This window comes from Crotalus tigris, unplaced genomic scaffold (assembly GCF_016545835.1).
Source record: "Crotalus tigris isolate CLP2741 ecotype Arizona unplaced genomic scaffold, ASM1654583v1 scf7180000018518.7366548510:968632, whole genome shotgun sequence".
In the NCBI taxonomy this organism is placed as follows: Eukaryota; Metazoa; Chordata; class Lepidosauria; order Squamata; family Viperidae; genus Crotalus; species Crotalus tigris.
The window spans coordinates 259,479-283,086 of NW_024097054.1; the positions used below are offsets into that span (position 1 = coordinate 259,479).

At 41.5% G+C, this 23,608-nt stretch overlaps 1 protein-coding gene across 4 annotated transcripts in view; it reads right to left on the reverse strand.

The window, feature by feature from the left end:
• Positions 1-19,749, reverse strand: part of FAM13A (family with sequence similarity 13 member A) — a 144,349-nt gene extending 124,600 nt beyond the window's left edge. For 3 of the 4 annotated variants that reach the window (XM_039353400.1, XM_039353398.1, XM_039353397.1), the window contains exons 1-4: positions 19,476-19,749; positions 13,333-13,716; positions 9,647-9,856; positions 5,149-5,329 (exon numbers count right to left, since the gene is read on the reverse strand). In XM_039353400.1, the coding sequence (XP_039209334.1) occupies positions 5,149-5,329; positions 9,647-9,856; positions 13,333-13,579 (638 nt within the window). In that variant the 5' untranslated portion in view covers positions 13,580-13,716; positions 19,476-19,749. The remainder of the gene's footprint in view (positions 1-5,148; positions 5,330-9,646; positions 9,857-13,332; positions 13,717-19,475) is intronic. The other variant, XM_039353399.1, reaches the window with a different exon arrangement.
• Positions 19,750-23,608: the final 3,859 nt, after the last annotated feature.

Below are 23,608 nucleotides of genomic sequence, written 5' to 3' on the forward strand. Positions count from 1 at the left end.
CCAATCTGACAAAATCAAATTACAGCACATTGGCATTTCATTAGAAGACCTTGAAGAATTTGTCTACATGGAAGAATCTCAACAACATTTAGCTATGCACTTTGAGATGAACATCCTTTGACTGGTGCAGGAGTATGAACAGATTTCCAGAAAACATTGCAGACTACAGGAACCATTTGTGCTTCTGTTTGAGAGGCAGACAACCAGACACATCCCCAACAACCTGTGTGCCTGTCCTCAACAGTGAAGGGACACAGGGCAGAAAACATCCTGCAGCGAAGGAGGCTCCACACCTATTTGTACTACTCAGGGGACTCTGAGGACACAGATAAACTTCCAAGGGGCCTTAATGACTCTCTAAAACAGTGGTTCTCAACCTGTGGGTCGGGACCCCATTTGGGGTCGAATGACCATTTCACAGGGGTCGCCAAACAAGGCTGTCTGCCATTTTTTTCCCCTTTTCTTTGGCCACGTCCCTGGCACCCAGTGATGTATAAGTGGTTGGGGGTCACCACAACATGGGGAGCTGTATTATGGGGTCGCGGCATTAGAAAGGTTGAGAACCACTGCTCTGAAAGAAGGCAAATAACCAGCTGTCTGCAAAGAATATAAATCCTGCCATTCCCCACCATCCAGTCAGAGCTGAAGAAGCTTCTTGGATGAGAAGCGAAACGCCTTCAAGGAAAAATAAGGAAGTCCAGTTGCCTCCTGGACAACCATGACCTGGATGACTGAGAATCTCCATAGACATGGAAATGAAACATTATAATCTCTGGTGAATCATGTCCAATCACACACCAGAGTGGCAGCATTTTGTAATTAAATATTATCCAGAACTATCTCTAAAAAAAATGGGAGTATGACTAAAATCATTAAGCAGGATTAAGGGATATAGCGCAGCTCAAACATGGGTGCAATTAAGCTCTTGAATTTACCTCAGGGCTCCTTTTTTTTTTGCAATTAGATGCCTTGCAATTTTGCAACAGGTAAGAATAAGGAATGAAAAAAAAGGAGGCAAAGTGTACAGACATAGAGGGAGGGCAACATAATTTTGCTGAGACATTTGCCTAGATTGGAGCCACAAAATGAAAAGGACAATTAACTGAGGAAATGTAATGCTGCCTTGTTTCAGACTTCATGCCAACATCCTGTCTTTGAGAACTATATTAATGTTTTAGTATTATTCTTCTCCCTGTTAACTATTTTGTCACAAACATAATATATAGAAGGTCAATAACTTGAAAATAGATTTATTAGTATAAAAATGGGGGGGGGACAGTTTCACAAGGGGTGGGAATCAATGTCCTAATAATGTATTAATCACTATTCAACAAGGGCAGGGCTGAAGAACCTTGACCCTTTTATGACTTGTGGACTTCAACTCCCAGAAGCCAGCTTAGGAATTCTGGGAGTGGAAGTCCACAAGTCATAAAAGGGCCAAGGTTCCCCACCCCTGAACCAGGAGGATAATATATGAATATTTGTTGGGGGGGGGGGTTGATGCACTTTTTTTTTAATGTCTTCATTGTTTGTATTCCCTCTCTTTTTTGTCCTTTTTTTGGATTTTTGGGAGTTTTCTATTTTAACCTTGTCTTGAATAAAATAAAAATAGAAACACACGGAGACAAAAGAGAACTATATTAATTCTTATTTCTTTCTCAGGAAAACCCGTGAGTTAACACTGGCAATTCTGCGCCAAACTATCTGTGAGGTTGTGTCACTTAACCAACAGGGTGAATCATAAGCAGATACATACTTCTATTTGGAAACTGTTTTACATTTACGAAAGTGTATGTGTGTGCGCCTTTGAGCAAGTTTTTGATCCTGCCCACTGCCTGGACTAGTCCTTGCAGTTTTCTTAACAAGGTTTTCCTGAAATGGAAATTGCTGTGCTTTCTTTCAGGGCTGAGAGAATGACTGGCTGAAGGCCACCCAGTTGGTTTCATACCTAAAGCAGGACTAGATCTCCCAGTCTCCCAGTTTCTAACCTGGTGCCTTAACCACTATACCAAACTGGCTCTCTTTAAGTATATAAAAATGATTTATTATTATTTCTTGTACTGTCTGCTAACTCTAAGGGGTCCTTTTAAAACAAAAAAGCCCTTTAATTTGTCTTATTCAGTCAAACAGCTTCATTAGAACAGTTCTTATTACTTGCCTTGCCCCATCCTTGTCACAGCCATTAAACTATTTGTATCTCTGGTAAAAACTGAGGGAAAAAATGTCATATCAAGCTCAACTGCTATAACTTCAAGGACACATCAATGTAGTCTTATTAGTACTTACTACATAAGTCTTATGTAGTTTCATATTCTTAGCAGCAATATGGAAGTTTTCCATTGCTTCTTCTGGGATTCTTCGATTTCCTGATCTTGCCTACAGTCCTAGCACTCATTCAAACTCTCTCATCCAAATACTCATCAGATCCAACCCTGCTTAGCTTCTGAGCCCAAACAATGTAAGGAACGGACCAACATTAGTATGGTATCCCAAAACTGTCCTTCAGTACAAAAGCCACTTATTTCTTCTCATCTAGGTATGCAGCTCATGTGGCTTTCAATTCGGCATGAAATTCAACCGGTGATTTATCTTTAACTGCTCCATCTCAATAAATGTAAGTCATTACATACGGTAACACGTTAAATCAGCTCTAATAATTATCTCTAATTACTGACACCAAACTATATCATTTTTAAAACTAAATATTTACATTCTGCCCCATTAAAATACCACTTCTTTTCCTGAATAGTTTCATTATTTTATTTGCCCAGAGAGATTATTTTGTCATATAAACTCAAAGCAAACATTTGCCTCTTGTAAAGGAAGATTTAAAGACTCCAATTATAATTTTGCAAGAAGTGAGCATAATTAATACATAGGTCTATATAAAAACAAACAAATAAATAACAGAATTTTCCATTCTAGGTTGAGTTTGAAGGTGAGAGAGGACTCATTAGAAAACACCCTGATGTTGGGAAAGATTGAAGGCAAAAGGAGAAGGGGACAGTGGAGGATGAAATGGTTAGATAAATTTCATCAACACAATGAGCATAAATTTGGGTAAACTCCAGAAGATAGTGGAGGACAGGTGAGCTTGGTATGCTATGGTCCATGGACATGACTTAGCAACTAAACAACAACAGCAAATTCAACAGATGTCTACATAAATAGTTAATGGCATGAGGCTACATCAAAATGAATGACATCATAATTACCTATCATTCAGCATTGATTATTCCTAACTGAGAACTGCTCTCCAAGTTCTCCTCCAATCTTTCTGTGCAGGATCCTAAAATCCAAGCTATTAAAAACAAACCTTCCATCACTGAGTTACTTGTTCACTGTTTGAATGAACCAAGTGCAAAACATGAAATCTTGCAAATGTCTACCTGAAAGCATTCCATTTAGGAGAACTGGGGGGGGGAGGCATCAAGTTAAATTCTTTCAACATTTCTCTTTGCTTTTTATTAAACAAAGAGTAAAGACTGTGCCAGAAAATATCGAAACATGAGCAACAACCCTATTTGTATATGGCACAAATAAAATCCCTGAGAGATTTTTCATCGCTGCCCACTGCTCAACCTTCTTCAGATTCCGCAGGATTGTAAACAAGGAATGTTAAGGAAAAACACCATTACAGAGCAGCAAAGAAAAGGAACAAATACTTCATAAGAACAGCATTAAAATAGCTCAAAGAAAATGATTCTTGTTTTATTATGAAAGGAGTAAAGGAATTCTAACTTCACTGAATTTTTTTGAACAAGGACAGAGGAGAACCAATGGAAATCAAGAGGTTTGGTTTAGTGGCTAAGGTAATGGCTTAGAAACCAGGAGACTGGAGTTCTAGTTTACCTTAACAATGAAAAATGGCTGGGTGACTTTGAGCTAGACCAGGGGTCGGCAACTTTGGCTCTTTTATGACTCGTGGACTTCAACTCCCAGAATTCCTGAGCCAGCATGGCTCACCTTGGAAACCTTTCCCTTTCCCCTCAGCATGGCTGGCTCAGGAATTCTGGGAGTTGAAGTCCATGAGTCATAAAAGAGCCAAAGTTGCCTACCCCTGGACTAGACACTCTCTCTCTCATCCCAACCCACCTCACAGGATTGTTGTTGTGGAGAAAATAGGAGGAGAAAGGAGTATTAAATGTGTTTGCTGCCATGAGTTACTTATAAAAGTAATAAAGGTGGGATAAAAATCAAATAAATAAGTAGCCATTATTTTTTCTAACAGCATCCTGATAATATAAATATTGCTGTTCTTTACATCAGAATACAGGATTTATTGTTTCTATATCCTACAACTGCATTCATACAAAGACAAAATGGATTTTGCCTGACTTATAAAACAAATATAGTGCCAAAACAAGAGCATGTGTTAATGCATAATCACAGGAGAAGAAACCAATGTATAAATCACAGCAGTTCATTCATAAAAACAGATTCAAACAAACACAGTGCCTAAATTACCCAAGTATATAATGTATCCTTACAGCACAAGTTTAGCCATTTTAAGCCTGATCCAAAGGATAAGAAAAGGGATATGTTGAATATGAATCCTATAAAATATAAGCCATTCATAGTTGTTCTGGGTTCAGATACCCTTAAAATGAAATAATATAATATTGTATAAGACAATGAGATGTTTTAAAATATAAAATATTTTTAAAATTCTATTTTCCTCTCTGAAGTGCTTGCCTTTTGAACATTCAAACATTTTTGACATGCAACATGGCTGCTATACAGTACACACACAGAGATCAACCAGGCCAGTATCTAAATAGCTGTCACCCCATCAGGTAGATCAGACTAAGAAACCAATGCTATATAAGTGACAGGCCTGTTTTTATTGTAACAGTTATAATAACAGACTCTTGTAAGCCTGGATGTGCTTCTCTCCTCCCTCCCTTTATCTTGGTTTGAACTAGGGAAGGGCTTGTCTGAGAGGCTTTTTTCATTTCTTAGAATGGGCAGTTGTCTGATCATTGCCTTAACGGTGATTTTAAGGCTATTCCCTACGCCCTTTACACTAACCTACTATTTTGTACATTATCTAGCTATGCTTCTCTGGGGTCCCTACCATAGGTCTGCCTTATAACTGAAGATTCTCTCATTGACGGAGAAAAAAATCAGAACCTGGAAAGAGCTTACCAAAAACAGTTTGGTCCAAAAACAGTAGCAAGGTTGGAAACAGTCATCTTGTTCTCAGTGTGATGATCAGCAACCCGTTTCAGGAAATGGCAAAGATACTTAAGGAGACAATAGTGAGTCTCAGGCATCTGCCTCAGAAGGTCTCTTAAATCGCTAGTCTCCAGGCCACACTTCTGGCTGGCTGTAAAGAGATAAAGAAAACATGATATACCTATTCTGTGGTACATATCAAACAAAAGTAGCAGAAATGAACTGTACTGAATTTTTTTAAAAAAGAGAATGAATAGTAATGTGAAGATTATCGTCAAAGCAAGTTCCTTAACTAAACTATGAATTAATCTTTCTGTTTTGCTCCAACTGCAACTGTCAACTTTGAAAATGAGCGTGGCTGCAGCCATTTTCCCTACTCATTTTTGGTTGACACATAGCATGGAGGGAGGAGGGTTTACCAGGTGCTTCATTAGACTAAACAGATTTTCTCCCATGGGAACCAAGGTCATTGGCTGCTCCCGGGACTGCAGGCTGGGCGTTTCGTGAAAAGCCCACCAAGAAGATGTATTGGGGAATGTGGTAGCTTGCATACCTTTAGGGGTGGGATTTCTTAACTTTGTATTGGGAATTGTTACGTGTCTATTCAGACTTGGTTTCACTTTTGACGTGCTGATATTTTGTATCAATAAACATGTACTTTGAGGAACTTGCAAAGCCTCGGAGTTCTGCTTTATTTGTCTCTGTCTGTTGGAACCATGATAGCAATTTGATATGACACTTATTCCTGCTTAGCATTTTGTCCCTAAACCAAGGCCTGCAAATCTTCTTCAAACCATGACTGTGCAGTATGGGCAAACTGTAACTGGCCAGGTCAAATGTCCTGCTAAACAAGGGCTAGAAAAACACATATCCAAAACAGAGGAAGGAGGAAAACTTCAAGTTTATAGAAAGTTCCTCAGCTGGGGAAGTTGAGAATGAAAGTGGGAATTGGTTGATTGTGGCATATATTTCTCTTCTATTCCTCTGCAGTACGGGTGTCCAACCTTGGCAAATGTTAAAACCTGTGGACTCCAACTCCCAGAATTCCCCTGCCAGCATGGCAGTTGAAGTCCACAGGTCTTAATGTTACCAAGGTTGGAGACCCAGGTTTACAGAATACTAAAACCTTTTTAGGAGAAGACCTTACAGTAGTGCAAATCTATCCAGGTTTTTATAGCAGACTGCTGTAAAACAGGACAACGCATTATTAAAGGAAAAGATGAAGCTAGGCCTACTGAATCCAGCTTCTTCAATATAAACCAAGTAAACAGTAAAGTTATAGCTACCTTGGCTACAAGTACTGTTTATCTTGAAAGAGATTAGTGTCTTGCTGGTTTTCCACAAAATTATAAAAGGTCTTTGTTAAAACAGAAAAGTACCAAATCAGCTGAAAAGTCAGCAGCAGCTTGTAGGGGGCAATTAGTGTGCAAAATATTTTCTAATCAGGCAGATAGCCAGAAAACCTGCTTCCTTATGAAAGAGATTGGATCCTGGGGCTCATAATTGAGTCTTTGTACTATTATTTAGATAAAGTGCATTACTAGATAATTTATTGTCATGGTGAAGAGCCCTGGTTTGATGCATGCATTACACAAAGACGGGATCTAAAAGCCTTAATGTCTGAACAAGTTATAGTGGTCTGGGTCACACTCAATGCTATGTCATGAAACATGAAACTTCCCAGAGTCTTTGGTAGCTGGGTGCCATACAAATTTTATAAACAAACATTCATTTGGTTCATGCAATGTGCTAAGAAACACCAATCAGCATTGTGTGCCAACCTGACCTTGGTATCATTAAAGTAACCAGCTTGTTCGTAACTTGTATTTGGCTTTTGCTCAAGAAAGTAAAATCAGTCCAGCAATAGAAAAAGACTCATTTCTTTCTAAACTTTGTGAAGAAAGAAAGAAAGAAAGAAAGAAAGAAAGGAAGGAAGGAAGGAAGGAAGGAAGGAAGGAAGGAAGGAAGGAAGGAAGGAAGGAAGGAAGGAAGGAAGGAGGCAATCTAACTTTACGAAAATATGAAAGTCGATTATTCTGGTCCACTTCACTCTTAAAGCTAAGATTTCTTAACCCTGATTTGCTGAAAAAGTTATTATAGCTTGGCTTCCTATATACAAGTAGTCCTTGACTTGCAACCATTTGTTTAGTGACAGTTCAAAGTTACAACGGCACTGAAAAAACTGACTTATGAACTGTTTTTTCACTCTTATGACCACTGCAGCCTCCCCATGGTCTTGTAATCAAAATTTGGATGCTGGGCAACTGGCATACATTTATGACAGTTGCAGTGTCCCAGGGTCATGTGATCGCCATCTGCGAACTTCTGACATGCAAATTCAATGGGGAAGCCAGATTCATTTAACAACCATGTTACTAACTTAACAACGGCAGTGATTCAGTTAACAAATTGGTAAGGTGGTAAAATGGGACAAAACTCACTTAACAACTGTCTTGCTTAGCAACAGAAATCTGGGGTTCAATTGTGGTCATAAGTCGAGGGCTTCCTGTAATACTAAACTCGTAAGACTGGGGTTTGCACATCACACTGTGTTTACCATAAACAAACAAAGCAGTGGTGTCTGCATTGGATGTGGTGAGAATTTAGTTTTTAAAGAGCTATAAAGACATATGCACAATAAAATACGCTTGCTATATTGGAAAAGGAATTTGCACAGAGGAGGTGCATAGTTCATTTTATTTTCCAGAACTTGTACATTTGTGCATTTCTTCAGTGTAATTTTCTTTAGGCCCATGCTGGAAAAGTCCTCTAACCAGTGGTGGGGTTCAAATATGTAAATAACCAGTTCTCTGTGTGGATGCCGCTTCCGGAAGTCCATTCCGGGCCTGAGCAACAAAAAATTAGCTACCGGTTTTGCTGAGGTGGTGTGAACTGGCTGAATCCCACCACTGCCTCTAACCTACTTATTAAATTACTGCTTGTTTTTTCTGTAAACAGTACATAAGCAAATGTTCTTTTAGTGTTATTGCTTGGGTGGTACAATACAGGCTTTGTTGAGAAGTATGGAAACAAAGCCCGTATCTGTAACGTTGATTTTATCAAAAAACATACCTGGGAACAAGGGACAAACAGGACTCAAAACTGAGCCACGAGACAGCCCAGAAAAGCACTTAAGAAGGGCATTTATTTTTTTTTACTGCAAAGTTGTTCTGGATTATGAGAGAGGAAACATTTGCAATCTCAATGTAAAAAATTCAAAATTTTGCAAATGGAACTTGACAGCCATTTGTCTGAAATGGTACAGGGTGGAGCAGGGGGTTGGACTAGAAGACCTCCGAGGTCTCTTCCAACTCTGTAATTCTCTTAAATACAGGAAGGAAGGAAGGAAGGAAGGAAGGAAGGAAGGAAGGAAGGAAGGAAGGAAGGAAGGAAGGAAGGAGGGAGGGAGGGAGGGAGGGAGGGAGGGAAATTGAAAGAGGATTCATTAAGCAATGACATATTTTGCTCTATTAAAGTGAGGATGAAGAATCTGTGTTCAAATGTACTAGTTTTAATTGAACCGCAGGTTCTTTATAATTCTCCAGGGGAAGAAAAATAAAGATTAGTTTAATGCTTTCTATACGGAAACATCTAGCTATGCCTTTATGAGACTGGTCTGGTTTGGGCTTAGCAGTCGTTCCAGGTGATAAATAATAGATTGTGCATCAGAATCATGTCACTATGGTCAGCCATGGTTAAAATCAAGCATGGTTTAGAACAGGGGTCCTCAAACCTGGCCACTTTAAGACTTGTGGACTTCATGCTGGCTGGGGAATTCTAGGAGTTGAAGTCCACAAGTCGTAAAGTGGCCAAGTTTGAGGACCCTTGGTTTAAAACATCAAAAAAGTATACATGCTGTAGAAAGCTGTAATACAATTGGACTTTTTCAGTTTAGCATGTTATGTGGCTCACTAACTCAATTTTCTAAGTTATGCTTTATTGCTTACAAAGCTGTGTAAACCAGCCAACTGTGGAATATTAAAAAAAACTTTAATAAGAAATCATAGCTTAATGTGAAGTGTGAGTAAAGTGAACAAATTAGTTCACCTAGCATATAGAACAGTACACACAAAACAGATTTAATTCTCCAAAGCAGATATTTCAAGCCTACATTAAAATACAAGGGAACTCACTTAGAGTCTTCTAAATACAATTTATCTGCTTCTGCCATGGAGCTTCTAGGCTTCTTAATCTGCAAAAATCAAAGTAAGCTGTTCCAAAGCAATCACTCTATTTAATTAAAGTTCCACATACTGTATAGGGTAGACTTATTCACCCGTATAATTTTTGTTTTCATGTGAATATGAAGTATTATAGGTGATGAATATGTCACAGCATTTCTGTAAAAAGGTTTCTAAAAAATAATGGCATTTCTCCTGTCAGAAGCAAGGATAAATATTATTTTTTTTAAAATCTGTAAAAGTAGCAGACCACCCAATAAGGATGTATTTTGATGAGAAATCATCACCTTGATAAAGCTGGATGAATTTGGGGTAAAGGGCAGAAGGGATCACCCGATCTGGCAGCTCCCGCAGAAATAACTTTAGCAAACTGGCTGCTGCGCTTACGTCAGCCTCTGCAGCAAGATCTACTTGATCTCCACCCTCGTACTTCAGACGCAGCTGTTCGACTGTTTTCAGGTTACCATTTACCCTGAAAAGGCCTTCCTGCTCCAGACCTGTAATTACACACATGAAACAAGACAAGACCATTGGCAGATTTCCTGGCCTATGTTAAAAAAAATACATGGATAGAACAAATGATGGCAAAACTCATAAAAACAGCTGCTCCCCATCTTTATGGATCAGGAAACTGAGGTCCAGGCTATATATACAGGAGAAGGTTGGAACGAGCAATAAAGCGGGGGTGGGGAACGATGGCCCCTTTATAACCAGTGGACTTCAATTCCCAGAATTCCTGAGCCAGCATGCAAGCATGGCTGGCTCAGGAATTCTGGGAGTTGAAGTCCATAAAGGGGCCATCGTTCCCCACTGCTGCATTAAAAGGTTGGCCAGTGAGGATGCATAGTTCCATTTTTTGAAGTCCCATTGGTGAAAAACTGCACACAGGAAGTCAACACAGTGAGAACGGACAATACTACAAGTTTTCTCACTAATGTTCAGGATTAGGAAATGAGCCTTCAAAGAAAGCAGCTTCTTTCCCATTGGCCTGAGTCTCCAAAAGAACTACAGGTAGTCCTCGATTTACAGCCATTCACTTAGTGACTATTCCACTGAAAAGAGTGATTTACGACTGGCCATTGCACTCACAACCAATGCAGCGTCCTCACTGTCATGTGATCAAAATTTGAACACTTGGCAACCCGCATATATTTTTAACGGTTGAAGCTTCCTAAGGTCACGTGATGGACATTTGTGATCTTCCCAGCTGGCCTCTGGCAAAAGGGAAGCCGAATTTGCTTACCAGCTGCAGTGATTCGCTGAACAACATGGCAAACATGTCATGAAATTGGACGCAACTGACTTAACTGCCTTGCTTAACAACAGAAATCTTGGTCGTAAGTTGAGGACTACCTGTACAGCTAAGGAAAGAGGAATATCCCCAAATACATTGCTCTCCAGAGCAGGGATCCCCAACTTTATGACTTGTGGACTTCAATTCCCAGAATTCCTCAGCCAGCCATGCTGCCTCTGAGAAAAGTGCTTGAAACTTCTGTAATCAGAAGTTATATATTTATTGTACAATATCCTGGAGCAGAGGCCAAAGTTAAGAACAGCCTCTAAGATGCAAAATCCAGTGTTGAAATCCCACCTGACTTACACCTTCATTAAATCAGCTACAATCTCTCAATTCCATTCCATTAGCCATTTGAGTATGATTATAATTTCCCTTCTAACAATGTTGGTGTTAGACGCTGTTAAATATGCTGTTGCAGAGTAAAATAATAATAATAATACACAGAATGCACGGAAATCCCAGACTGCCATCTGCTGGACAACATGAAAATATTGTAAAGAAACAAGTTTGATTTCAGTCTTTTTTAACTTGACATCATTCAGACGTGTTGGCATTGCAAATCTAGAATTCTGTTTGAAAAGCTGTGTAGGAAATGTTGGAACTGCAGTATGGAACACATCTGGATAGAACATCAGTCATTTCCATGCCCCTTGTTTCAGTCTACCAATTACAGTCGTAAGTTGTGACGGTCATAAATTGGGTCACACTCATGACCAACTCAATTTTATGATCTTTTTTATGGGGGTCATTAAGGGGATCAATGGTTTGCTATGGGCAAGTTTTGCTGAAAACTGGAAGTAAATGCCAGGGTTTTACAAAGATATTGTAAAACAGAGCCTGCCCATTACACCTGGTTAAGTTGTGACTGTCATCAGCAGGTCATCACCTGACCAGCACAACATTACAATGTTTTTACAGTGGTTGTTAAGCAAATCATAGTTGCTAAGTGAATCCACAATCATTAAGTGAACCCATTGTTTGCTACGGGGAAGGGTTGCCCAAAACCAGAAGTAAAAACTGATTTTTGGCAGAAAACATTATAAATTGCAGTCGTAGAACTGTGGGACACAAAAAACAGCCATAAATGCAAGCAGGCTGCCAACTGCCTGAAATGCAGTCACATGACTACAGAGGAGGCGTGGCTATCAGAACTGGATTATAAGTACCTTTTGGGGGTCCATCATAACAGTCACTAAGAGAGCAGTCATAAGTTGAGGACTATCTGTATTTCTGAACCTCAGAAATATTAAGAAGTACAGGTAGTCCTCGACTTACAACAGTTTGTTTAGTGACTGTTCTAAGTAACAACAGCACTGAAAAAAAGAGACTTATGACCCTTTTTCACACTTAAGACCGTTGCAGTATCCCCATGGTCATCTGATCAAAATTCAGAAGCTTGACCACTGACTTATATTTATGACGGTGGCAGTGTCCCGAGGTCATGTGATCCACCTCTTGTGACTCTCTGACCAGCAAAATCAGTGGGGAAGCCAGATTCACTTAACAACTGTTTTACTACCTTTACAGCTGCAGTGATTCACTTAACAACTGTGGCAAGAAAGATTCATAAAATGGGGCAAAACTCACTTAACTGTCTCACTTAGCCACAGAAATTTTGGGCTCAATTGTGCTTGTATCTGTATAAAGTTCAAATCTCAGAATTCTTCAGCTAGTATTTGGGAAGTTGAAATCCACACATCTAAAAGGTGCTGAGGTTGAAATAACACTGATTTAAGCTAAGGAGTTCCAAGGATTCTAGAGTCTTTTGAAAGCAAAGGGTTCAAAGACCACCACCCCCATTCTCCCCTGCATCATTTTGGTTGCCTTCTTCATTTTGGGAGAAAGCTTCTCTCAACCATCTGAACTTTTGTTCCTTACTATGTTTTATAGGTCATAAAACATTTGGCACCATTAAAATGCTCTTCCCGAAGAAGATGGGAAAACCACACAGGCTGAAGTGGGTGACAGCTGCCGGCTGACTTGGGACCAATCCCTCTTTCAAGGCCACCTACTTCACAAGGTTGTTGTTGGGCGAAAAATATGAGGTGTGAGCATTCTTGAGTTGACCAAAAATAAAAGTGGAAGCAAACCAAAACAGAATGCATTGCTTTGTAGAGAACAGGGTTTCCCAACGTTGGTCACTTTAAGACAGTGGTTCTCAACCTGTGGGTCGGGACCCCATTTGGGGTCAAACGACCATTTCACGGGGGTCGCCAAACAACGCAGTCCGCCATTTTTTCACCCTTTTCCTTAGCTGTGCTATTCCCTTTTATTCTATTGGCTTTTGAAAGCCAATAGAATAGACTCTCTTGAATAGAGTCTAATTCTATTGACTTTCAAAAGCCAATAGGAATTGTCCAGGCTGTCTCTGCCCTGCTGAGCCTGCCAAAAGTCCCATTCTGCAAATGGTGCTGCACCAGTTGAGTAGTCCTCGACTTACGACTGGTTGAGTAGTCCTCGACTTACGACCGGTTGGGGGTCGCGGCATTAAAAAGGTTGAGAACCACTGCTTTAAGACCTGTAGACTTCAACTCCCAGAATTCTATGCTGGCTGGGGAATTCTGGGAGTTGAAGTCCACATGTTTTAAAGTGGCCAAGGTCGGGAAATCTTGCCTTAGAGGTACACAAGTTTTTCTTTCTTTTTTTTTTAAAGAGGAGAACTTGCTAGTAGCTTACCGTGCCAAGAGAGATATTCTACAATATCCCACACCACTGTTGGGATTCCACACTTGGTCAGCCCTTCTTGCTGCATTTCCTGAAGACTAGTGCCAAACAACTTCCGGTGACAGGACCCCTTCTGCCTGCTCAGGGGCGGAACGGCAATCCTTTTCACATCTTCTTTAAGCTTGACCGCTGAATTGCTTTGCTTGAAAGAACACAAAAAGGGAGAACACCCAGTCAGAGTGACGATTGGAGGAGGCATGGCTTCTCAAAGTTCTGAAGGAACTGGAGGGATTTTATGGAACAGAAGCTTTTCTGAGGTCGAGATTCCTGGCAGGACTTCTAAAAAGATCTGGGACAGATCATGCACAGGCGTGCACAGATGCAAACACAGACACCCTGTGTGAACAGGAAAAAGAAAGTCAACAGGAGTGGCCTGAATCTGTAGCCAAGCAACTGAGTGGATAACTTAGAAACATTCAGGCTGCATCACCAGAGAAACGATGGGCGGAGCAGAAATTAAATGTACTCAATGAATGGGTGCCATCCCTCTGAAAAATGAGTGTAAATATAAGATGTAATATTGTGCAATGGCAAAGGACAGATTGAGTCTAATGTGGTAGCACAACATTGAAATGTGAATTTGTAATGCAGCCACGCACAGACAGGCGTGGCATTTTTCATCCTTGTTGGCAGTCTGCCTCAAAGCAGAACATCATGCTTGTAAATTAAAAAATTATCTCAGTATGTCATTAAGGAAGGATTGCCCACACCAATGGCCAACATCTGGCATCTCTAGACAAAGCTTGAGGGAGAAAGAAAAAGAAAGAAAGAAAGAAAGAAAGAGGAAGGAAAGAAGAGGAAAGAAGAGAAAAGAAGGAGGAAGGAAGGAAGGAAGGAAGGAAGGAAAGAAGGAAGGAAAAAGAAGGAAGGAAGGAAAAAAGAAAGAAAGAAAGAAAGAAAGAAAGAAAGAAAGAAAGAAAAGAAGGAAGGAAGGGAGGGAGGGGAGAGGGAGGGAGGGAGAGAGGAAAGGACGAAGGAAGAAAGGAAGGAAAGAAAGAAGGGAAAGAGGAAGAGAAAAGAAAAAAAATAAAAAGGAAAAAAGAATGAACGAAAGAGACAGGAAAAAACACAAGGAAGAAAAAGAAAAAAGGAAGGAATAAAAGGAGGGAGGGAAGGAAGGAAGGAAGGAGGGAGGGAGGGAAGGAAAGGAAAAAAGGAAGGAAGAGAAAAAAAAGGAAGGAAGAGAATTATTTCAATTCACCATACTCTGTGCTTGCAACTTTACAATTGCTTCTATCAGCATCAATGTTGCAGCCTCCATACTTGACCCCAGATGTCCCGAGGGGGGGGGGGGGACAGAAGCCAGGCTCACTCTAAATACAGCCAAACAGATCACTGTATACAGGGCCCACTATATTTAATGAGGGGACAGAGCAAGGTGGGGAAAGGTCCATGCAACCATTCCTTACCCCACCTCTGATTACAATTATTTGAAGTCACCGTTTTAAAGTTACCATGTTTGAAAAACACTGCTTTTCAGCTGTATATAATTAAAGCAACCATATACATATATCAGCAAATATAAATAAAAAGCAATACATAAAATATAATTTTACCTGAAAATTAACTTCTGGGACTATTACTATTTCTTTTTTTTAGTCTACAGACATGGGATTTTCTATTGGGTTACTTAGGGAGCCAATACACTTCGCTTATAAAAAATACTAATATAATTTCCCTAGAAAGCAGATGTAATTATATTATTCATCTGTTTTTAGGAAACTGGGGACAATCCTTGGCTTTGCACACCTATCTTCTCTGATACTCTCCCCATACAGCAGTGGTGGCCAACCTAAGGCATGCGTGCCAGAAGCGGCACTCAGAGCCCTCTCTGTGGGCACGCGTGTCATTGCCCCAGACCCGCCTCCCTCCGCGGCCCCCTCCTCACCAGCAGCCCCCCCCCAGAGGAGAGTTGCTCCTGAACACAGCCCGCGTGGAGCAGCGCAGCTAAGGACATGGCAGCCGAGCAACGGGGACAAGACTTCGCCCTTGCACCCGTTGCGCACAGTTGATGCTGTGGGGTGCAGGTGAAGGGCGTGACTGCCATGGCCCTGCTATGCTGCCTGGGTGATCTGTGGCGGGCCGTGGAAGTGGTGGGTGGCCCCATGGGCGGGTCAGGGTCGGGCGGGAGGGGCTGTTTTTGGACACTCGTTCTCTCCTCTTCTTGTTCAAGGCTCCCTACAGTTGCTGAACACCTCTCTCTATATCAGTGGTTCTCAACCTTTCTAATGCCGCGACCCCATAATACAGTTCCCCATGTTGTGGTGACCCCCAACCACTTATACATCACCGGGTGCCAGGGGTGTGAACAAAGAAAAGGGGGAAAAAATGGCGGACAGCCTTGTTTGGCGACCCCCGTGAAATGGTCGTTTGACCCCAAATGGGGTCCCGACCCACAGGTTGAGAACCACTGCTCTATATCCATTTTCAATCTAAGCATGCTGTGATTAAGTAACCCTAATCCTTGGCCATTATAGCACCAAAGCATAGATAGCAATAAATCTGATACCTGTGTAAATCACCCATATTAAAATGCTGATAAGTCTATGAGAAAGAATACAGGATATATACAATTTTTACACCCGCACTCCTCCACTTACCAGCATTTGTTTAGTGACCATTTGAAGTTACAACAGTGAAAAAGTGACTTATAACCATTTTCCACATTTACAACCATTACAGCATCCCCGTAGTCACATGATCAAATTTGGATACTTGGTAATTGGTATGTATTTGTGATGCTTGCAGTGTTCTGGGGTCATGTGATCCCCTTTTGTGACCTTCTGACAAGCAAAATCAATGGGGAAGTCAGATTCACGTAACAATTGTGTTACTAATTTAACAACTGCAGCGATTCACTTAACAATTCTGGCAAAAGAGGTCATAAATGGAGCAAAACTCACTTAACAACTTTCTTGTTTAGTAATGGAAGCTTTGTGGTTTCAGTTGTGGTTATAAGTTGAGGATCACCTGTACATCTTTTATGCAGTATGATTTTTTCTCCATCTAATTGAATCCATTTCTCTCAAGACAGAATGAACAGGCTACATAGGGCAGGGGTAGGCAACCTTGGCTCTTTTATGACTCGTGGACTTCAACTCTCAGAATTCCTGAGCCAGCATGGCTCAGCATGGAAACCCCTCCCTTTCCCCTCAGCATGGCTGGTTCAGGAATTCTGGGAGTTGAAGTTCACGAGTCATAAAAGAGCCAAGGTTGCCTATCCCTGACATAGGGGAACAGCAAATCTTCATATGCCTGTCTGAACCATCTATCTTGAATGAACAGAGTTTCAAATCATGTTAAATCTTGTCTGCTTCTGATTGTTTAAAAAGTGCTCCTGCAAACAGGCAACAAGTAGCACATTGACAATCCCTACTTCAACCATCTTCATCCTGAAGGCAGGCTTGCACGCATTTGTTTTTGAGATCAAGAGCCCGACAATTTCGATCACTTTTACTGACAAAGTACATCAGCAAAAAATCAGCAAAATCCCAAAATCAGATGTCCTCACATAAGGGAAAATCCTACTTAGAGAAGCCAACCACATTTCCCTCATGCCTCTTCTTCTAAAACATGTAGACTGGCACTTGTGCGACTGTCTTTATTGTGAAATCAAATGCTGCAAATTCCTGAAGCACTGAAACAACTTTACAAAACAGCAATAAAACAGGGGTAAAACAATAACAAACACAAGCTGGATGAGATCTAACTTTACTTTTCCAGGCATGGGCACAAATGCCACTGAACACATATTGTATCAAGAAATGATTTCCCAGAGCTAAAAATAATACCACCAAACAAAGCAAACCCTCTCCCAATGTTCATGGGAGGCAACATCTGCCACAGAAGGCTATAAGTGGTCTTTGATGCTCTTTGAACTTGGTGGTTTCCTTGCAGACGTTTCATTATCCAAACTAGATAAGGTCATCATTGCATAATGTCTATAGAGATTCTCAATCATCCAGATTATGGTTGTCCCAAAGGTGCTTTTTTTCAAAAGGTAATTAGTGCATAGTTTGAATAATGAAACGTCTGCAATGAAACCACCAAGTTCAGAGAGCATCAAAGACCACTTATAGCCTTCTGTGGCAGATGTTGCCTCCCATAACATTAGGAGAGTTTGCTTTCAGCACCTTGTTGTTGTTAGTTGCAAACTCATATCCAACCCATTGTGACCTCATGAACAACGTTCCTCCAGGCTTTCCTGTCCTCTACCATCTTCTGGAGTCCATTTAAACTCACGCCTACTGCTTCAGTGACTCCATCCAGCCATCTCATTCTCTGTCGTCCCCTTCTTCTATTGTCCTCAATCTTTCCCAGCATTAGGCCCTTCTCCAGTGAGTCCTTCCTTCTCATTAGGTGGCCAAAGTATTTGAGTTTCAGCTTCAGGATCTGGCCTTCTAAAGAGCAGTCAGGGTTGATCTCCTCTAGGACTGACCGGTTTGATCGCCTTGCAGTCCAGGGGACTCGCAGGAGTCTTCTCCAGCACCATATTCAAAGGCCTCGATTCTTTGGCGCTCAGCCTTTCTTATGGTCCAACTTTTACAGCCATACATTGCAACTGCACCTAGTAACCCTCATTTCAACCCTGGGCTACAAATATTTGTTACAGTAATCTATACAATTATTCTTAACATACAACAGTTCATTTAATGACCGTTCAAAGTTTCATTGAAAAAGGTGACTTATGACACGTTTTTCACACTTACAAACATCTGCAGCATTCCCACTGTCATATTTATGACAGTGGCAGGGTCCCAGAGTCATGTGATCACCTTTTTCGACCATCTGACAAGAAAAAGTCAACGAAGAAGCCAGATTCACTTAACAACTGTGGGGAAATCACTTAACTGAGGCAAGAAAGAGGGTAAAATGGGGCAAAACTCCCTTAACAAATGTCTCGCTTAGCAACAGAACTTTTTTGGGCTCAACTGTGGCCGTAATATGTCGAGGACTACCTGTATTGCAATGGTTCCTGAAATCTTTATTATTATAATTGGATGCCAGGAGAAAAAGACGGCAAATATCTCCAACAATAAAATAATACAGACTGCCTAAACCCAGCAAGGTAGCCAGAGTGAATAACAAGCTAGCAGGGGTCTTCAAACTTGGCCCTTTTATGCCTTGTGGACTTCAACTCCCAGAATTCCTCAGCCAGTGTGCCTGGCCGAGGAATTCTGGGAGTTGAAGTCCACAAGTCATAAAAGGACCACGTTTGAAGACCCGTGAGCTAGAGGGTTGATGTCTATGGAAATTCTCAGTCATCCAAGTCATTGTTGTCCCAAAGCGGCTTGATTTATGAACGGATTTCCAGAAAACATTGCAGACTACAGGATCCATTTGCGCTTCAGTTTGAGAGGCAGACAACACAGACTCATCCCCAACAACCGGTGTGCCTGTCCTCAACAGTGAAGGGACACAGGGCAGAAAACATCCTGCAGCGAAGGAGGCTCCACACCCATTTGCACTACTCAGGGGACTCTGAGGACACAGATAAACTTCCAAGGGGCCTTAATGACTCTCTAAAGAAGGCAAATGACCAGCTGTCTGCAAGGAATATAAATCCTGCCATTCCCCACCATCCAGTCAGAGCTGAAGAAGCTTCTTGGATGAGAAGCGAAACGCCTTCAAAGAAAAACAAGAAACTCCAGTTGCTTCCTGGACAACCATGACCTGGATGACTGAGAATCTCCATAGACATTTAGCCAGGCATTTTGGGATGAACACCCTTTTGAATGGTGTGCGAGTATGAACGGATTTCCAGAAAACTTTGCAGACTACCTTCCCCACCAACCAGTCAGAGCTGAAGAAGCTTCTTGGATGAGAAGCCAAAAGTCTTCAAAGAAAAAAAACACGGAAGTCCAGCTGCCTTGTCGGGGGATGGGGGGGAAGCACCTTTGGGACAATCTGGAGGGCCGCGCATCCACTGAGTAGCGCAGCGTTCAAACAGGCGCGCGCTTTTGCCCTCCCCTCGCCCGTCCCCCTGCTGCACGCCCGCTTGCTCGCCCGCGGACCAAACACGCACCCCCGGCCTTCTTTCTCCCGCTCTCCACGCCTCCCAACCGCCAGACCGAAGAGGCACAGCTCGTACTCACACAGACGGCTAAGGCGCCCGCCCCCATCCTTTCAGCGGGGTCTGGAAGAAGCAGCCAGGCGCCCGGGAGGCAGTGCAGCAAGGAGAGGCTTGGAGACTCTCCCTCTTCACGCCCCCCCCCCACCCGCGATCTTCTTTTTCCAGGCTCGGGAAGGCGGAATCTCTCTTCGCACGTAGCTTTATCCCCGAAGTCCACGACCAAGCAAGCGCCCCTAAAACGTTGCCCCGCCAAGTTAAAAAGTTTGCCTTGGTGCGCGCGACGGCCCCGCCTGACATCCAAGCGCTGCCAAGGGAAATCGCCGTCGGCTCCCTGGAAGTCACGTGACCCGAGGCTTAAAAAAGTCGAGCCGCATCTTTCCCGGAAATTCCAGGGATTTCACGGGGAGGCTGGCGTGGCAAGCACGGGGAATGCCCTGCTGTAAGTGGAGACACAAGAGAGAGAGAGAGGAAGGAGGCTCCTCGGAGGACTTGGACAAAGCAGGCGTGTTTCTGTCCAAGAATTTGAGATCTTGAGCTGGTTGTGCTGAGCAGGCTGCCGGATTTCCATTTTTAAATGCAATTGAGACCCTTTCCTGTTTAGGTGAGGTCTCCAGTTCTTGTAGAAGAATTCGTCTTCAGTACTGTTGACTGCTGATGGTTTTATAAATATAAACAGTAAACAAACAAACAAACAAATAAAGCGGAGCGGCAGAGGTTGAAGACCTGACTCACATCCTATTTCACTGCTGCCTGTATAAGAGGGTGAGAGGCAGGCACCTTGGCCTATACCAGTGGTTCTCAACCTTTCTAATGCTGCGACCCCATAATACAGTTCCCCATGTTGTGGTGACCCCCAACCATTTATACATCACCGGGTGCCAGGGGCGTGGCCAAAGAAAAGGAGGAAAAAATGGCGGACAGCCTTGTTTGGCGACCCCCGTGAAATGGTCGTTCGACCCCAAATGGGGTCCCGACCCACAGGTTGAGAACCACTGGCCTATACACTAAACAAATAACCCATTGGGACCCCCCCCCATCAAAATAACTTACCTTATGTGTGGCCAGAATTTGAAAATTACATTTAACACAGCACAGTACCCGAGCAAAATGGTTCTGCCAAGATCAGCATACGTGAGACTAATTGGAGTAGATTGTAGGGGTGATAGTGAAATATAATTTTATCATATTTTATTTATCTACATCTTAAATTGCCGTATTTGATTCTAATTTCATTTTTAAAATGTATTTTATCCCAATTTCATTTTAAATTGTATTTTATTTTTATTTCATCCTAAATTATATTTTAATTAATTCCATTCTAAATTGTTTTTACTGCATTTTAGTATAACGTGTGTTTGGAACTCTGCACCTTGATATGGCCCATGAGCTAATCAATAAAGATTATTGTTATAAATAAAACAATAAACAAACAAACAAACAGATAAAACCACCCAGTGGTTAAGGTGCTACCTGGGAACCAGAAGCTGAGTTGAGTTCTAGTCTCACTTTAGGAATGAAAATCCGGCTAAGTGATTTGGGGGCCAGTCTCTCTCCCTCTCAGCCCAACCCACCTCAAGCTTTTGTGAGCTGCTCTGGATCAGTCTGAAAAGTGTTGCAAAATAAACAAAACAAAGTATTTAACCCAAGAGGTACTAATGACTGTTTGTACACCTAAAATTCTTGATTCAGACCTTTATGATTCAGAACAGAACTAGATCTATTTCTTTAGGGCAGCATTTCTTAACTTCAGCCATTTTTAAGACATGGACTTCAACTCCCAGAGTTCCCAGTCAGCCCATGCTGGCTAGGGAATTCTGGGAGTTGAAGTCCAGAGTCTTAAAAGTTGCTAAAGCTAAGGTGACCAACTGTCCTCCTTTAGGGAGGACAGTCCTCCTTTTGTAAGTTCTGTCCTCCCTCAAAAAGTGTCCTCCTTCATGTCCTCCTTTTCGATATTTGAAGACTAATCTGCAAGGCTTTTTTTTCCCCTCATAAAACGCTCAGAACGGCGTTCCGGCACCTTTTTTTGATGGTTTTTTTTTCAACTTTTGCATGAGCTGTGCTACTCCCACTATTGGCTTTCGAAAGCCAATAGGAATTGCTGCTGAGTATGCCAAAACACCTGGCTGGCAAACTTTGCACATGCAAGTTGTCTGTATTATTGTTTCAATGAATAAAATGTTTTTTTATTTACAATTTTTTTTCTTCAATTTATTTGTGTCCTCCTTTTCATTGTAAAAAAGTTGGTCACCTTACTAAAGCAGACTTCCCAATATGGAACTATCCTTTTGGGTCTAAAACCAGAAACATTTTAGGTGGTCAGCCAGTCAGAGAGATGGAAGTACAGCTGCCCTTCCCCATGCTTGTGCTCGCTTTCCACCAAGAATGCATTTGGTTTTTTTTGTCTTACATCAGTTGTTTCCAAGCTGCTATCTGACATGGAACAGACTAAAATAGCCAGGATTGGACTCTGTGATATTTTTGTTCTCACTCTGCTTAGTGAGAGCTCCAAGGAAATGGCACAGACTCCTCACTTTTGGTTGTCAACAGTTTAGAATGGGTTCCCAACTGAGGGGTGGAAAACTTGGGTTTTCAAAATTAGAGTGTATATGCATAATTCGTTGCCGTTATTTTGAGCTTTTATAAGGGGTGTGAGAATATATCAAAAGCGTTCTAGGAGTGCGGGGTATAGAAAAGGTTGGGAGCCGCTGGTTTAGAAAATGGGACCAGGTGAATTAAAGCATATAAAAGACTGTTAAGGAATATCTGGTGTGGGGAGTCAGCCCCCCCAAGAAGGAAATATTTTGGGGACTATTAAAAAGACAGAATATTATATTTCCCCAATGGATCTTAAAAGGCAGAAAAGCAGGCCCAGTTTTTCTTAATAGACCCAGGCAGAGGCCTGTTCTGTAGAAATGCAGATTTGATAATCCCATTCACAAAGACTGAGGTCCCATTCATGAGCAAATACTGCCAGCAGAAACCCATTCATGATAGGATCTTTCAAAATCCCTTGGAGCAAAACTGATAGCTAACACTAGCAGAGTGATAGGATTAGAACCAGCAACCCCTCATCCATCCAGCACAGGACATAGCCATCAGCTCCAGCCCCAGGAAAGCAGGACATGACCTTTAGGACATAATAGGATTAACCCACCACCATTAGAATACAAAAAGGGCACACTCAGGCTGTGGTCAAAATTCATGACACAGGAACAGGAATAGAAACAACTCCAAACCCAAAACCCAAGAAGGTATAAACACTCATCACTCCTAGCAACATGTACTCAGCTGCTCCAGAGCCACATGTCTTTCTTTCTAAAGCAGTCTCCATTTTGTTTATTCCCAGCTTGGACTGATGAAGATTTTTCTTTCAACACCAGTGAGATAGTTCAGCTTGGTTAAACTTCCACCGGGAATAATTATGCACTTTGTGAATAGGTAGTGCTATTCATCTGGACTGATCTATACTGCATTATTACTGAAAGACAACATAGTCAAAGATGGCTTGGTTACCTATCTGAATACTTTTTTATTGTCTCTATGATGAAAGTAGAAACAGCAACACTTGTATGCAGGTTTCGGAGAAGAGAAACCATCAAGTCCAGGAATAAAGTGTATTTTTGCTTGTAAAGCCTGCATGCTGGCTAGGGATTTCTGGGAGTTGAAGTCCATAAATCTTAAAGCTGCTAAGGCTGGGAAACACTGCCTTAAAATGATGATCCTGAAAAGCAATAGCTAGATTATTTCAAAGAACATGGTTTTTGATATCATTAATCACAAAACAAAGGCTTAAATCCCTATTTGCACAATATTGTTATTAGAGCCAATTCTAGAAAATTAAATGCAAATATTCTATTCAGAGGGAGGAGGATAAGAGTTTTAAATATTTTTTTTACTTAAAAACTGACAGACTTTTAAATGCAGCCTTGATAAAATACAAGAATACAGCTAGAATACCATTGTTGGGAAGATAGACTTGACAAACATGCAGTCTTGATAAAATATAAGCATACAATCAGTCAGTTTCTATTAGCTCCCAAAACTGAGAATTGATTAAAAAAATGAGGTAAAGGTTTTCCTTGTCCAATCATGTCTGACTCTAGGGGACAGTGCTAAGCATTGTCCGAAGACGTTTCTGTAGTCATGTGGCCAGCA